The sequence below is a fragment of the Cervus canadensis genome, chromosome 13 (genome assembly GCF_019320065.1).
Source record: "Cervus canadensis isolate Bull #8, Minnesota chromosome 13, ASM1932006v1, whole genome shotgun sequence".
NCBI lineage: Eukaryota > Metazoa > Chordata > Mammalia > Artiodactyla > Cervidae > Cervus > Cervus canadensis.
In genome coordinates this window covers 70892400-70909612 of record NC_057398.1, presented here as the reverse complement: position 1 = coordinate 70909612, position 17213 = coordinate 70892400, and the positions used below count along the sequence as shown (strand labels likewise).

Below are 17213 nucleotides of genomic sequence, written 5' to 3'. Positions count from 1 at the left end.
TGGTCCATTCTATCCCCTGCTTTTTCTTTTTTAAACTATTTTGTTACTATTATGAATTCCTAGATATAAATGTATTTTATGTTTTTATCTGCATGTTATTAATTATTCATCAGTTTTAAATTTGACCAGTGGAAGCCTCTTCAGATAGCTTCCTGAGTCCTTTGTCATGATGTCAACCATATGTGATAGACTTGCCTTGCTCTCTGTAGGACTAAATGCTCTCCACCTAAAATTAAGTCATTTCTCCCAGGATCACTCAAAATGTTAATCAAATTTTAGAGATATTCATTTTGCTGCATTTGTCACTTTTTCTAAGTTTATTGCGGAGAGCTAAAAGATTAGGCAGATGATAGATAGGAAGACAGATAAACAATTTCACCTGTTCATCAAGATATTTGCAATTAAAATGCAGGCCACTGGGTTTTTATTTAAGTTTTTCTATCCTGTAGGTGTACTTTCTGCTATGCCAAGATTAATGCTCATCAACCACAATAGAAATGATGGAATTATAAAATTCATATTATCTTTTCACAATTTACATAAAACAGTCTCAGAATAATAATGCAGTGCTACTCTTAATACTATAATTGCCAAAGCATGAATTTTTAATGCACTCCTTATAGACTAGCCCAATAGGAATGTTTAGTAAAATAATTCCAAGTCTTGGAAAGGTTCTCCTTGCTGTAGTTATACCATCAGTTGGATATCAAGTTAGACTCATTTCTGTTTTCAGGATTTAAGAATTTCTTTTCCTAAAATTTGACTTTGTTCTTTTAGTGATGTAAACTTTGTGCACAATTCAAAGCCGAATATTTAATACAAATTATATTAAACAAATTTAACATCACTCCCCATCACTTCTACACAATCTCCTTTCCTCATGAGTAACTTTTTTTAACTTTATGGTTTATTCTTCCATTTTTAAATACAAACTTTAAAATGTAGCTGGCAGCATGTTCCTTTCTCTTTTTCCCACATTGCTTCTTCTGCTTAATGGTATATCCTGGAGATCATTGATTTAGTAGAATATAGAAATGGTTTTTATTTTTCTTTGCCACTGTCTAGTGCTTCATTGTATAGAAGCATAATAGTCTATTAAACTAGTCCTTTATGCCTTTTCTAATTATGAAGACTCTTGCAATGAATAGGCATATGCATATGTCTTTTTGTATTTTTTCCCAGTATACTTTTGGGATGGATATCTAAAAGTGAGATTATTGGATTAGAGATTAAATGTATACAATTTTGCTATTAGAAAAATTTTCATCTTAAATGTGTTTGATTTTGCATTTCTACCAGCAAAGTATGAAAGACTATTTTCCCAAAATCTTGCCAGCAGAAAGTCATTAGACTTTTATGTATTTTGCCATTCTAATAGATTATTTAAGTGGTATCTCAGTGTGCCTTCTTATTATAATGAGATATAGCATCTTTTCATGTGATTAAGAGTCATTTTCAGTGAATTGTTTTCATTTCTAGCCAATTTTATAGATTTGTTTTTGTTTTTAATGATTTAGAGGGGGCTTTCCAGGTGGCGCAGTGGTTAAAGAATCGACCTGCCAATGCAGGAGACACAAGAGACGCAGGTTCCATCGCTGGATCAGGGAGATCCCCTGCAATAGGAGTTAGCAACCCACTCCAGTTTCTTGCCTGGGAAATCCCATGGACAGAGTAACCTGGTAGGCCACCATCCATGGAGTCGTGAAGTGTAGGACACAACTGAGCGACTGAGCACTCACATACACACACACACACACACACACACACACACACACATACATTGGGCAAATTAGAACTGTGGCTATTAATTGCGGGTGTTTCTTCCTCAGCCGAGTTTTTTCCTATATTTCTGTTATTTAGTATTTTAATCTAAGTTTTATATTGTTTCCATTATTATTGATCTATTCTGAGTAACAGGGACACTTTCTCTCCTCCAATTTAAAGCGGAATGCTTCCATGTTTTTCATTACTTATTTGGCTTCACCTTTTGCATTCAAATATATGATCTATTTGGAACTTATCCTGGTATATTTGGTAGGCAAGGGAACGCATTTTTGTATTTTCTAAGATAATTTTCTACATTGAGTTATATGATGTGCTGTCCTGTGCATAGTCGCTCAGTTGTGTCTGACTCTTTGTGACCCCGTGGGCTGTAGCCCACCAGGCTCCTCTGTCTGTGGGGATTCTCCAGGCGAGAATACTGGAGTGGGTTGCCATGCCCTTCTCCAGGGGATCTTCCTGACCCAGGGATAGAACCCAGGTCTCCCACATTGCTGGTGAATTCTTTACAGTCTGATCCATCAGGAATGCCCTTAGTTATGTGATACCATTTAAAATGCACACCCCATTCCATCGATTTTTAGATCCTGCTTTGAGCAGATCAACAAATTCATACATGTTATTGTGTCTATTTCTAGACTTTCTATTGTGTTACACAGTGGTGTGTCTGTCTGTTCAGACAAAACCACCCACTGTTTTAATTGCAGTCTTTATAGTGTATTTTAATATCCGGTAAGGGCTAGGGACATTTCACTCTTCTTTGTCAGTATTTGCCTAACTATATTTAGAAATTTCTTCTTCTGAATTAATTTTATAAATAACTTGTTTGTTTCAGATGAAAAGAAAGGATTATTTCCTTCTACTTTTAGTCCTCCTTCTTCCTAGTTCTTTCAAATCCAAATTCTACCATCTAAACCCCCTCTCCTAATCTATTATATCTATCCCTTTCTTTTCTCTTAGTTCCTCTTCTAAGGAAATCCGGCCTCCTTTCCTTAACCCTAAAACAAACACATGTCCACATACGGGTGCGCACACACTCCTTACTCCTCAATTTATCTTTTGTGTTTTCTTTTATCTACTAATTACATTTCATGTCTTTGTATCATCACCTCACGTTTACTCTCAGTTCACTTCTTCTCTGCCCCTTTGCTGAGACAGTATCGGACAGGAAGGATTCTTACTTTCCTTCATCTGTCTTCAGCAGTATCCTTTCCCAGATCTTTCTCTTTCTGAAAAATTATCACACTTGCAGATCAAAGCTGCCTTATAAATGATACATTAGAAAAGTTATTTTTATATTGTTTAAAGAAAAACTTAATTATATCTCAAATAATAGGAAACCATAAAGAAACACTGAAAAATGCTTAAAAGCTAAAATGTCACTAAATTGCTACTTTTTGACAAGTAACCTTGCTTCCTGAAGGCACAGATTACCTCTCACTTATTATTATTTTTTTTAATCATATTCAATTCTAAAAGAAAGGTAATTCTTTAAAGCCAGAGGATACATTTTTAGTATTTCCTGATATAGCCTGTCTCTACAGGTTAGGTTGAAATAATGTAAATGCTTGTGCATGTTGTTGTCTAAGATAAACATATACCTATCCTTCAAAGGACATTAGTTAGCTTACAGGTATATAATCTCTCACTTGTACTTTTAAAATCCAAAATTTCTGGAGACCGAATTTTTAAGTAGGTTCAACACCAAAACTTGTTTAAACACAGAAGTTGCTCCAAACTGCTTGAAACTATTTGGATATTTTCAGATTTATTGTGAATGTTCATATGTTTGCTGCAGAAATATGAACCTTGCTGCTTCAGACCCAACTGAGACTATTACATGAAATACATTATGTCCCCTATATTACTTTCTAAATCTAAAAAATTTACTAGTGGAGCACATCTGGCCTCAAGGGTTTGGGAGATAGAATGAGAACCTGCATGTCTTGAGAAATTAACTAATGTAATGACCTACAAATTCTGCTTGTCTTTTATTGAATTTTTTGGGAAACTATCTTCAATATAATTTTAAAAACTTACCTCAAAGTTCATGGCATTATATACTAACTGGCCATATGTCTTTGGACAAGTCACTGTCTCCCTGAACATCGTGTTTTCAACCAACAAATAAGGTTATCAGGTTTTCCCAAAGAGATGTGATATAAAATAATAGAATGCAAGGGGCAAAAGATTCTTCAATCTATAAGCTGCACTGTAGATATACATATACAATCATTATTTTGTGTTAATAACTGGCATCATTCTTGAATGATTTATTTGGCTCTCATACTCACTATAATTATTCTTAATAACTATTGACATATTCTTAACTGTTAGTATGACACACATTTTAAATATTTAATATTTATATTATATGTTATATATTGCATATAGTATATATTATATACATTATATAAATGTATTTGCCATTATAAATTGGCAAGTAAGTGTTCCCGGTATGACTAGTGCTGCAGGGTCTGATTTTGACATGGATCCCTTTGTTTCATAGTGTTAGTAGACAAGGGAACATCAATGGGGGAAAAAAAGAAATCCTCTTAAGTGACAGAGGTAACTACTAGTTAGATGTGGCTTTCATTACATCCATCAGGAAGCCTTAGTTTCTTTGTTAAGTAAGTTTATAATTTGCCTGAAATAATTGACAGATTAACCAGGAGCTGGTTTTACAGTTAACATGGTGACTTTAATTCTTAGTCATTCTTTTATGGGAGAGAAACAAGCAGAGTTAATAAGACAGGATTGTTACCCCCACCCACACCTAAGGTGTATATTGTGGTGGTGGTAGCAGTAATAGTAATAATAATATCATCAACTTCTATTTTCAGACTCTTATAAATCATTGATCATTTTCATGTGTTTTAATTAAAAACTCCCCCAAATTCTAATCAATAGGTCAAGTACATTTCCTAGTAAAAGGTTATAAATTCGTCCTGAAATACAATACCAAAGAGGGAAAGGCACCAAAGTTAGGTAATTCTCTAAAATATTGTACAACATTTAGCACATAGGAGGAATAATGTAAGTATCTGAGATCACTATAATGACTTCAATAGTAATTTATTATTTCAAAAGAAACTTGACTGATACTGAATTTTTACTGTTTTTTGAAATATATCATTTACCATTTCCCAGTATGAATAAAATAGTATTGATATGTACAGTCAGTATACTGCCAGTATAGATTTCCAGAAAATAGATGATTTTATGTTATTCTATATTTCCAGAACTGACCCATTCTCACAAGGAGGCAGACACAGGAGGATAAAACCATGGGTTTTATGTTAATCTCATTCTGTATGTGGGATGTTAATAGAAAGAAACAAACTCAGCAGTTTCCTTAACAGATAAAGTAATGAAGTTTTCAAAAGAGGTAACTGCTGAGCTGATAATGATTTATGGTAAACACAATTATTTCTGCAATGAATTTCCATATCTCCCTAAAGTAAAACTGTAAAGTTTTGTTTCATGGAGTTGTATCATAACCTTCCCAGAACATTAATTTCTCAATGATGTCAATATTTTTATATAATTTAACTCCACAGTTAACTTAATTGCACTTAATAATACATGTATTTTATCCTTACACCTGGAAATCAAATATTGTGCTTTGGCATATGTCTAAGAAAAATGTGGACATTTGAATAAAATACAATATTTTTGTCATTGAGAAAAAATTTAATTAGTTGAATGAGCATTTTATTTTCAACATTTTATGAGTTCAGCATTTTATTATGAGTTTGTATAAATAGTCAATGAGAGCAAAAATGAGCTTTCTAAATGCATTGAAACAAGAAGTTTCCAATTATGATGACTGTTTATAGCCTCGATTTAAATAACTAGAAAAAACATAAACCAATAGTGTACAGGTGTTGGAAAAAATCAGCATATGACTTTGTTACCCGAGAAAAGGTTAACAAATGATTTAGGCCTTTTACAGGCTGGAAGTCATGTAAATGGACCACAAACAAGAAAATATGACCAGTACCAGTAGAAAAAAAATCAGTCAACAGAAACAGATTCAGAAAATATGAATATTGAGGTAGTTATTATAATACAATATGATCTATATGTTCAAGATGGTAGAGGAAAACAGAATGATAAGGAGAAAAATTGAAGACATGAAGCTCATATAGGTTAGAATTTGTAATACTTTACTTTCCCATATTTTGCTTGGAAAAATATATACTTTCCAAGTAAAATGTATATTGCATGGGATTTACATAAAAATAGGTACTGCAGAATAAAAACATCAATGAACATAAAGCCATAGCAATAGATTATCCAAAATGCAGAATAGAGAAGAAAAGAAAAAGGTAAAAGCCTTGAAAAAGTGGTGCTAGCTACTTGTGCTATAATATTGAGTAATTTCATAATTGGAGTAACGGGAGGAAGAGAAGGGATATTTGAAGAAATAATGATCAACATTTTTGTCCAAATTTGGTGGGAACTCTATTCAAGATCTCAGAAGCTCAGTGAAGCCCAAGCAATATAAATATAACAAATAAAATAATGCCAAGACACAATATAAAAAAATTTCTGGAAGTCATTGATAAAATGCCTCTAAAAGAGTAGAAGGAAAAAGACATTTCATGAGGAAGAGACAAATATAAGGACAATAGAGACCTTCATGTCAGAAACTTCTCAAACCAAATCACAACTGAGAAACTTGGTTCAAGTACTGAAAAATATAGTCTACCTAATATACTATACATAGTAAAAATATCTTTCTGAACTAAAAGCATAAGTACAGGTTTAAAAAACAAAAGCTGAGAAAATTTGTCAACAACAGCTCTGCAGTATGAAAGAAATTGTTAAAAGAAATTCTTAAGATAGAAGAAAAAAATGCCAGGTTGAACTCTAGATCTAAACAAAATAAGTAAGCATATGGGCAAATGTAAAAGATACATTTCTATTTTAAAAACTTTGTTCAAAAATAATTTACCATTTATGACAAACATTGTAAGGTTTATAATACATATATAGAAAAAAAAGTATGGCAGTAATAAGTAATAAGGAAGAAATAGAATAAGTAGGTTTGTTAAGCGTTTCCCAGTTGGTGATGTTGGTAAAGAACCTACGTGGCAATGCAGGAGACATAAGAGATATGGGTTCAATCCCTGGTTGGGGAAGATCCCCTGAAAGAGCACATGCACCCCACTCCAGTACATTTGCCTGGAGAATCCCATGGACAGAGGAACCTGAAGGCTACAGTTCATAAGGTTGCAAAGAGTCAGACATGACTGAAGTGACTTAGCACACACGCAAGTTTGTTAAAATACATGTAAAGTGATGTGCTATTTAAGAGTAGACACTGAAAAATTAAAGCTGTGCATTTTAAGCCCTAGAGCAAGGGACAGCAAATGGTAGCATGCCAGTTTTTGGAAAAAATAAAAGCAGTCATTCTTACTGATTTTTGCATTTTCTATGGCTGCTTCCACTTTCCAGTTGAAAAAGTTTAAGTATAGCAGAGCTCATATGGCCTGAAAATTCTGAAATATTAACTATTTGGTTCTTTAAAAAACAATTGCCAACCAATGACCTAGAGATACTACAAAAAAAAGAAAAGAAAAGAAAATCAAAGAGATATAACTAATAACCAATATTGCAAATAAAATGGAATGATTATAAGAAGAACTGTGTAAAACCTCTATTAATCCAAAGAAGGCAGAGAAAAAAGAAAGAGGTGCAAAGAACATCTGGAACAAGTGAAATACAACTGCAAGATGGTAGATTTCAATCCTACTATATTGATACTTGATACCAGGGAAGCCTGTTGTGCTGCAGTCCACAGGGTGTTAAAGAATTGGGCGGGACAGCAACAATATTCATATTTATATTACATATAAATGAGTTAAACATTTCAATTAAGAGTTAGAAGTCATCAGATGGGATTAAAAGAAGCAATACCCAGCTTTATGTTGTCTAAAAGAAACATTTAAAATGTAAAGAAAGAAATAGATTAAAAGTAAAAGCATATAATTATATTTTATGTAATCATAATTCTAAAGAAAACTTGAATGACTGCATTAATATTAAAGTAGATCCAGGCAACAGCTTGGATACCCAACAAAAAGATTTCACAAAGGGGAAAAAAACCTTACAGAAACACACTGTAAGATCCTAGCTGAGTGAATGTTTCTAGAAATCAGTGATTCTAAGGATGGGGCATGAGAGGAAGGAATTAACTGCAAAAGGTCAGAAAGGAACTTTTTGTCATTATAGAAATATTCTATGTCATAATTATGATAGAGGTTGCACTATGCTATGCAGTGTCAAAATTCACTGCATGTGCATTTGGAATTAGTGAATTTCAACAGAATATTTATGAATATCCTAAGATAAATGATATGCTTAAAATCATATAGAAAGTTTAGAGCTGACTTGTCATAGGTGAATCTGTAGACTTGGCCTGTCTTGTTCATCATTGTCTCCAGATTTAGGATTATTTATGACTAATCATACCTGAAAGTGAAAGTGAAAGTCGCTCAGTCGTGTCTCTTTGCAACCCCATGGACTGTTGCCCACCAGGCTCTTTTGTCCGTGGAATTCTCCAGGCAAGAATACTGGCGTGGGTAGCCATTTCCTTCTCTGGGAGATCTTCCCAACCCAGGAACTGAACCCAAGTTTCCCACATTGCAGGCAGATTCTTTACCATTTGAGCCACCAGGGAAGCACAATCATGCCTAATTAACATTATTAAATAACCAAACTGGAGAACAAAAATCAAAAATCATGTGATAAATTATGATCATCAACTAATGATAAAAATGCCTCCTGTAAGTCATTTAGGGGTACTAGAGGATAGCAGCAAAATTGAAAACAATACTTATTTTTAAATCAGATAATATGTTCAATACATTGTTCTTCAGTCTCAGATATTACTTCAGGTGAAGTCCCTTTAAGCTTAAAGTAGTATGCGTGCTCAGTTGCTAAGTTATGTCTGACTCTTTGTGACCCCATGGACTGGACTGTAGTCTGCCAGGCTCTTCTGTCCAAGGCAAGAATACTGGAGTGGGTTGCCATTCTCTCGCCTAGGGGATCTTCCCGACTGTCTCCTGCGTGGGCAGACGGGTTCCTTACTGCTGAACCACCGGGGAAGCTCTTAAAGTAGTATATTCAAACTATTAAAATGAAAATAAATAAGGTTTTTCCAAAATCTTTTGGAATTTGTACAGAAATGTATTTATTTTACTTTTCCACATTATCAACTAGATGGTAGTTGAAAGCCAAATGAGGTGGAGATTTTCTTTCTTTTTTTTTTTTCTGTTTTAGTCCCATTTTATTTTTTTTTTCCATTTATTTTTATTAGTTGGAGGCTAATTACTTTACAATATTGTAGTGGTTTTTGTCATACAGTTCTAATGAGATGGATGAAACTGGAGCCCATCATACAGAGTGAAGTAAGCCAGAAAGAAAAACACCAATACAGTATATTAACGCATATATATGGAATTTAGAAAGATGGTAACGATAACCCTATATGCAAAACAGAAAAAGAGGTGGAGATTTTCTGATGACCTGTTACGTTTCAGGGTATCATGCTTCAGTCTCTAGGATGCACTATTAACTGCAGGTATTTTGTTTAGCCTATGTGGAAATTCGTACAAAAGGAGACATTTTTCAAAAAGAATACATATGTCAAAATTGCTTTCTGTATAAAAAAAGGATCCTGGTAATCTCCTGCCAGTACAATATGTTTTGAGGTGAAAACAAACCTTATTTGAAGTAAGCTTGTCATATACTCAATGGAATTCCAAGCTCCAGCTTTTTGAATTAGGGGTAACCACACACCCCCAGGTATGAGACTGGAAGATTTAGCAGAAAGAATTATAGGCTGCCTAGTTAAATTTGAATTTCAGATAAACGATAAATGATTTTTAGTATAAGCATGTAACATTCAATATTTGGTATATAAATATGCTTAAACTTGTTAACTTTTAGTCTGAATTTCAGATTTCACAGGGCATTCTCTTTTTGCCTGGCAATCTTATCCCCATGGCAGGATGCAATTCCTTGTGTCTGCCCCGGGGCTATACAACTGAATATATTCCTTTATTTGAATATTAATTTGATAACCTTATGATTATAATAATTTTACTGACAAACTTACTGGAGGCTTCAATTATACTACAGTTTAACTTCCTTGTAAGATGGGGATTTTTATTTATAGACTTAAAAATGTCACATCTGCATATCAACTTGAAAGATTATAACTGAAAATGCTATCTTTCACAGTCCAGTGACAGGTTTCTAGTTAGAAGCACATTGTGGTAAATACTATTTTGTGAAAATAATATATATTTTTGAGTGTTGAAAATTATTAGAATCATCTATATTGGCCTAAAATTATCTTTAATTTTATGCAGTTATCTTCATGTTGATGTATCTCTATTGGTATGAAATATAGTTTTAGATTTTTGGATCAAACTGGAAAATTTAATACCACTTTTAGGAGCCAAGCTTATCTTAACTGAAGGAGCTAGAGAGGACTATGGCTCTCAAGCAGGCTTTTAAACAGTGTCCTTCCAGCTTAAAGACTTTACTCTTGGGAGGATTAATATTTACCGAGTATGTGTCCGTGAGCCTCTGTATTTACACCTTCTCGTAGCCTTGGAAACTAAAAAACCTCAATCCCAAAGCTGTTTTCTTTTCCTTTCCAATGCCAAGTCAACTCTCCAAACTTGAAGTCTGATGATGTCTCCAGAATGAATTGACAAAACTTAAAGGGCACAGGTGTTTATTTTTAGAATATGAATTGTTTTAGAGAAAAAGCAAATGATCCAGTGGTACACTTCCCTTGAAACTTACAGTTAAATCTGATCCACAGGACTCTGCATTCTTCCAGAATACTACCATGTTTTATATCAGACATATTATGTAAGGAAGTCAAATGTACTTAGGGTTTTCATGCTATTTAGATACATATCTGTTGTGTTTTTTAAAACACAATGTCATTAGATGATTTTTTTCACAGTATTTTCCATATGAATGTTCCTGACTGGGATGGCCATCTATAAGCACGATTTTTTATAATTATTAAAGCATAGAAAAATCAAGTAAACATCCTGTCTAGCCATTTCTGTAATAAAAATACTTTTTTAGACTTATAAAAAGTACTAGCATAATAGCTTACAAGGTAGCTTATAATTGTGGTTGCTGTGAACAGAATTAGATACTTTATTTTTTAACATCTGTTGGAACAAAAAATGAGTACCTGTCAGATATTTCCAGTGGCAGTAATTTGAAAATAGTCAAAGTTATATAAACACTCATGCTGTGGGCAAAACTATAGCAAGTTATTATCGACAGCTATGTGGTTTGAAGGTAAGATGCTCTGCAATAATTCCCATAATTTTCTGTAAGTGGTATAACTAACTTAGCATTTATTTATCTTCTAGATGAAATGAATGATCATCAAAATACCCTCTCCTACATCCTGATAAACCCATCTCCAGACACCAGACTGGAGCTGAATGATGTTGTGTAAGTTGATGTATTTCACATCGAGCCTGTATTTTCAGAAAACCACAAATTTATTTATTTTTATATTTTTATTTCCCCATAATAGCACCATATTGTTCTTGTGATATAAATACTTAGAAAATCAAAGTCTAATTTTGGTGTTCAATAAACAAATGCATTTTGTGCACTGCATTGTGTATTGCTGTGTGTCATACTATACAAAAGCATCATAGGATGGTAGAGGTATAGAAGACAGCTTGAATTTTGTTTTCAATATATACATTTAGACAAATGATAGAAAATCTGTGGAATAAAAAGAAGAAAGAAGTTCAAAGGAAAACCTAAAATATCCCACACTAGCTAATTCTAAATCCCTTAGACTTTCTCAAAACCAAGGTAAAATTGGTCAAAATCTTTATTAGGAAAGGGTCTATGGTAGTAATTCATATTATGCATGTTTGTAAAAGTGTTAAAGTGCTGCTTTAAAAGTGTGGTCTATATATCATGACTTTGTCACATGACTTAAACATGGTTTAAATGAGATAGTGTTTTTCTAAATTCAGGAAAGAAGGCATTGTTGTGAGTTATTCTGATTATAAAGATGGAGGACTTAAACTAGACTCTTAGGGTCGATAGGATTTGTGTAGGTGGAGAGGAGAGAACATTCCAGAACAGGGAGATGGCTTGAGAAAATGCACTACCTGGGCATTGCATAATGTGTGCCAGAGGGCAGTACTACAGAGCCTAGTGTGACCACAGTAAAAGCTTTGTGTTGTTAGAATTTGCATTGTTAATAACTAGTTAAACATGATGTTTAGTTCAGTTCAGTCACTCAGTTGTGTCCAACTCTTTGCAATCCCATGGACTGCAGCACGCCAGGCTTCCCTGTCCATCACTAACTGCTGGAACCTACTCAAACTCATGTCCATTGAGTCCGTGATGCCATCCAACCATCTCAACCTCTGTCATCCACTTCTCTTTCTGCCTTCAATCTTTTCCAACATCAGGGTCTTTTCAAATGAGTCAGTTCTTTGCAGTATTGGAAACATATTAAACCTGACTTTGGAAGGACCTTAGATTAGAAAACAAAGAATTTATGCTCAATCTTCTAGTAATAAGAGCACTTGGATATATGAGCAAGAAAGTAACAAAAATTAGAAAAGTCATTTTGACAGCTGTTGATGTAAGGCTAGGAGTAAGCCAGTGGTGATGATGAATTCATAGAGCACTTTAAATTAGATGAAAATATCTTATTTGTGATGTACTTGGCTTTCAACTGCCCATTCTTGAGGCTGCACTTTGTATATAATTAAAATATGATAAATCTGCTGTTTTACTTGTGTCCGTATTTACACATATGTTTCCTCCTTTGACCCATAAAATCAGGCAATTTTTATTATTTATACAGTCTGCCCTTGTAGTCCCAACTTTTGTATGCCTCTCCTTCAAAGTTTCAATTATACATATATATTTTTAAATTAATCATACCTTATTTTTATTTCATAACAAATCATAAGTTTTTTGAGACTAATATGATTATTTTTCATGAAATGGTAAGATCATGTTAACCTTTTGAATATATGTCCTTTAATTTGGACATATTTATGAATATCTTCCTTTTGGTCTTTAAGAGAAGTATGAGTCTTCATTATAGTTCCCACTTTTAAGTTAGTTCCTGCATTTATTTGTGTAACTCCTAACATTATTACAAAGTGATGAAATACTCATTGCATTTGTATCTGAAAAAGAAATTTTAGGAGCTCTGTTACATGTATTCACTTTCCACCTCTCACTTCCAAGTGCTCATGGCTTCCCACTGCCTCTAGAACAGGAATGGAAACTTATCCTGAAGCTGAAAGTCCTTCGTTAGCATCTTTCTAGGTTCTTTCATGAATTCATCTCCTGTCCTTTCCTGATCTAACCAGTCCTCTGAAGTCAAACTCATTTTCTGAACATGCCAAGGTCATCCTTGGGATGGAACTTTTTTCTCAGTCCCATTTCCACTCCACTTCTACCTGGAGAGACATCAACCTAAACCCCTCAATAAAACATTCCCTCATTGTCTGTTGTTCTTTTCATCTTTCTGTGGTGTTTGGAATTTCTTTTTCATCCTTTTTTCTGCTTCATAAATTAAATTCTCTGCAGGGGTCAGAGAGTGTGGCTTTTCATATCCCCAGATCCTAGCTTGTAGTCTAGAGAAGCTCAAGACACTCATATCATTAGGCAGTCTGAAGTAAACCATGCTTCTTGAAACAAGTTCTAACATGGAAATGCGTGAGTTTGGCAGATGAACACTTACCTACTTACTAATAGAGTGAATTAAGGATAATTTTTTTGTCCAATTGCTTAATATAGCATAGCCTGAATTTTAGGTCAATTCATTTAAAATGTTATTTATGCATAAAGTTCTTCATGGCATTTCTGAAATCATTAATTTTTTTAGAGTCACAGAATATTTAAATTAAAAGACTATAGAAATAATTTGATCAAATTATTAATAGTTATGAATGATAAAACTAAGAACAATCAAGTGATATAATCATGGCTAGTATTTAGGTCTCCTTGATAGAAAAATAGCCAAAGTAAAGAATAAAAAATCGATATATTTAAAATGGATGACCAACAAGGACCTATTGTATAGCACATGGAACTCTGCTCAATGTTATATGGCAGCCTCGGTGGCAGCTGGGTTTGGGGAGAATAGATATATGTATACGTATGACTGAGTCCCTTTGTTGTTCACTTGAGACTATCAAAACATTGTTAATTGACTATACAACAATACAAAATAAAAAGTTTAAAAAAAAAGAAGAATAGATCAACAAAATACTAGAATAAAATATAAATGTTTGATAAGGTGAATGTGGTGATGGAGTGCAACTGAACGACAATGATTCATCATTCATTCATATTCATCTTCACAACGTTTTTAGGTATAGAATTAATACCAGCCCTGCAAAATGTTACAGACCAAATAAACAGCAAGTCCTTCCACCATTAGAGAGACATATATGGAGACCAGTTTTGATAACCATTAACACTAAACAAATAAACTTGAAGTAACAATCTAAAGTGTCAGGGTGGATGAGCTTTGCCTTTAGTTGTTACTGCAGTCATTTACTTTGTTTTCTTTTATTAGATACTTAATCCGACCGGATCCACTGGCTTACCTACCCAACAGTGAACCCAGTCGAAAAAACAGCATCTGCAACACCATGATTCAGGACTCCCGAGAGGAAACTCAGCTTTGATAAAAAGAAAATAATAAACTGGTTTTTGTTTTTTTTTTTTCCCTCCAAGGATGTTGCTTGAAACAACTTTAGATCTTAGGAAAGAAAAAGCATTGCTGGCATGAAATAAACTAGATTGGAATATATCCACTTCTTTCATATTAAAAAAACATCTATTCTCCTGGAAGTATAGAGTATTTTGAAACTTGAAGTACTGCTTGTTGGTACTCCTCCTATTAATATTTGAAAGACATCAATGGAATGGTTTTGAAAATCTAAGTCAAAACACAAATTTAAACCTGATGTTTCTTTGTTTGTCAATGATGCAAACTGTAGAAGCCAATTTTTTTTAAAAAGTATTGAGGCTTTATGAAAGTAAACTAGAAATCTAACTATATTTGGTGCATCCCAATGGACATAGAAGATGATTGCTCCTCCTAAAATTAAATGTGTCCTATTCCATTGCTTTTCCATAAAAACAGCTCATCATACTGTGTCTAGTCTTCTCTACACAGATAAACACATTCACGTGGCTGACTTCTGTGTAAGAATCATAGTTTGCTTTAGAATATGAATCCCTCAGCCATTTTAACCTTTTTGTTGCCTTTTCATATGATATGATATCCATTTTAGAATTTGCCATGATGATAGCATGTTTTATTACTCTGAAGAAATCAAAACAAAAATAAATATTGACTATATGAAATTTTCCCTAACTTTATGTTTGACACACATTGTATGCCAAGAAAAGTATAAAAGCAAATACTTATTGTTCTCCTAACATATTGTTCTCCTAAGAGAATACCTAACATAGGGAAAATACTTGAAACACATTTGTCGACTTAAATTTACTCCAAGAATTGAAACTGAAATATTAAGTAATGATTTTCATTAAAATCTTGAGCTTTAACAATTTTTATATATCTATATAGTATATTTCACTAGAAGGATACTTCAAAAGAAGCATAATTATGCTTTTTATAGAATACAAAGAATTTCAAAACATTAGAAGTCCTCCTTTATGCCTTTAGCATTGAAGTAATCATACTCAAAAAAATGCAATATCAAAATTTTTATCTAATTTAACTGTACTTTGACATTCTACAGAAAACATACAAATAAAAATAGGTAGCTTGGGGGAATTCCCTGGTGGTCTAGTGGTTAGGCCTCTGTGCTTCACTGCCAAGGGCCTGGGTTCTATTTCTGGTCAGAGAACTAAGATACTGCAAGCCGTGTGGTGTGGCCAAAAAGCAAAGGTAGTTTTTGCCATTTAAATTTAATGCAGACCACACAGAATTTGACTGTCATAAAAAAAAAGTTCACCCTTGGTCACTCCAGTGCTCTTACCTGTATTGCATTAGTCCCCTTCAGAAACAGGTTGAAAAACACAAGGTAATTGGAATGTGCTGTCATTCCCATGAAAGAGATACTGACAAATTTTAAAAGATATTTTTGTTCCAAATTTTTTTTCTGAATTTTGCTTTGAATTTTAATTCAACATAAAGTAGAACATTTAAAAACTAGAAAGAGATGTGGCATCATTTCTTTACACAAAAAGCAGGTAAATTAAAAAGAAAACAGGATTAAAGGTAACAAATAAAATCTAATATTCCTTCATAATTCTGTGAATATAAAATATAAAGTATAAAATGTGAAACTATAGATTACAGCTACTGTATAATTTGGCTTTGAGTATATGAAATGCCTATTGTTGTTTTTGTTTAGTATTTTACATTACTCTCATTTTAGAACAACATGAACACCAAGAATTTCCCTTAAAATAGGGAGACCCTATATTTAATTCTCTTTAACCGAACAAGGAAATAGAAACACAGCTTAAAACAAAGATGGTATGCTTGTACATGTGTATATGTTATAAACACAGGTGAAATATATTTAACAAGCATATTCACATAGAAATTTTTCAAACTGAAGGCAGAATTGAATTAATATATGTAATGGAGAACAACAATAAATTTAATGAACTTGTTTCATATTTCCACACTGAAATTTAAGTATGATGTTTCTTTGAGTTGCCATGTCTTTACCTATTACAGTTGTGTTTAGGAATAAATGTAAGGTCTTATGAAATCTTCTATTTCCTCCAATATCTCAAATTGAGTATTTTTGCATTATGACAGTTGCCAAGACTAGGATTTTACACTATGTAGGACCTGACTATATTTCCTATGAAAATAAAAAAAAATTGTTTCATAAATTTTAAAATAATTATTTTTGACTATGAACATTAGTCCAAATTTAATATTTAACACAATTCAGATCAGCTTGCTATAATGATGATAGTTTATTAGTCTTTCTGTTATTTAAAAAATAAAAACACACTTATAAAAGCCTTTTAACAAATGGTTGCCTTTTTAAATTACTTACACTTGCACATGAAAATAAATATTAAGTCAATATTAGTTCTTGTAACCCTATGGGATTTGGTTCTGTTTATTGTCTATGTACCATTTTGCTACTAGTTACATTGCTTTAAAATAAATAATAAAATTATTTCTGATGATGAAAACATTTACTTTGGCAAAACTTGAGTTGTGTAGACAAATTATATTTTCTTTGGCCACAATTGCATTTTTACCTGTCACTTTAATATTTCAAAACCAATATAAACATGAAGGTGATATCACTGAAAAAGTTAGTGATAAATAAACAGTCATTCAATTACTTAAGGAAAGAAGGACAGGGAAGCCAGAGAGACAGAAG

At 32.9% G+C, this 17213-nt stretch overlaps 1 protein-coding gene across 4 annotated transcripts in view; it reads left to right on the top strand.

Annotated features, from left to right (window-relative positions):
- The window catches only part of KCNT2 (potassium sodium-activated channel subfamily T member 2), a 426098-nt gene extending 409085 nt beyond the window's left edge, over nt 1-17013 (top strand). For all 4 annotated transcript variants that reach the window (XM_043485980.1, XM_043485984.1, XM_043485982.1 and 1 more), the window contains 2 exons: nt 11196-11280; nt 14399-17013. In XM_043485980.1, the coding sequence (XP_043341915.1) occupies nt 11196-11280; nt 14399-14510 (197 nt within the window). In that variant the 3' untranslated portion in view covers nt 14511-17013. The remainder of the gene's footprint in view (nt 1-11195; nt 11281-14398) is intronic.
- Nucleotides 17014-17213: the final 200 nt, after the last annotated feature.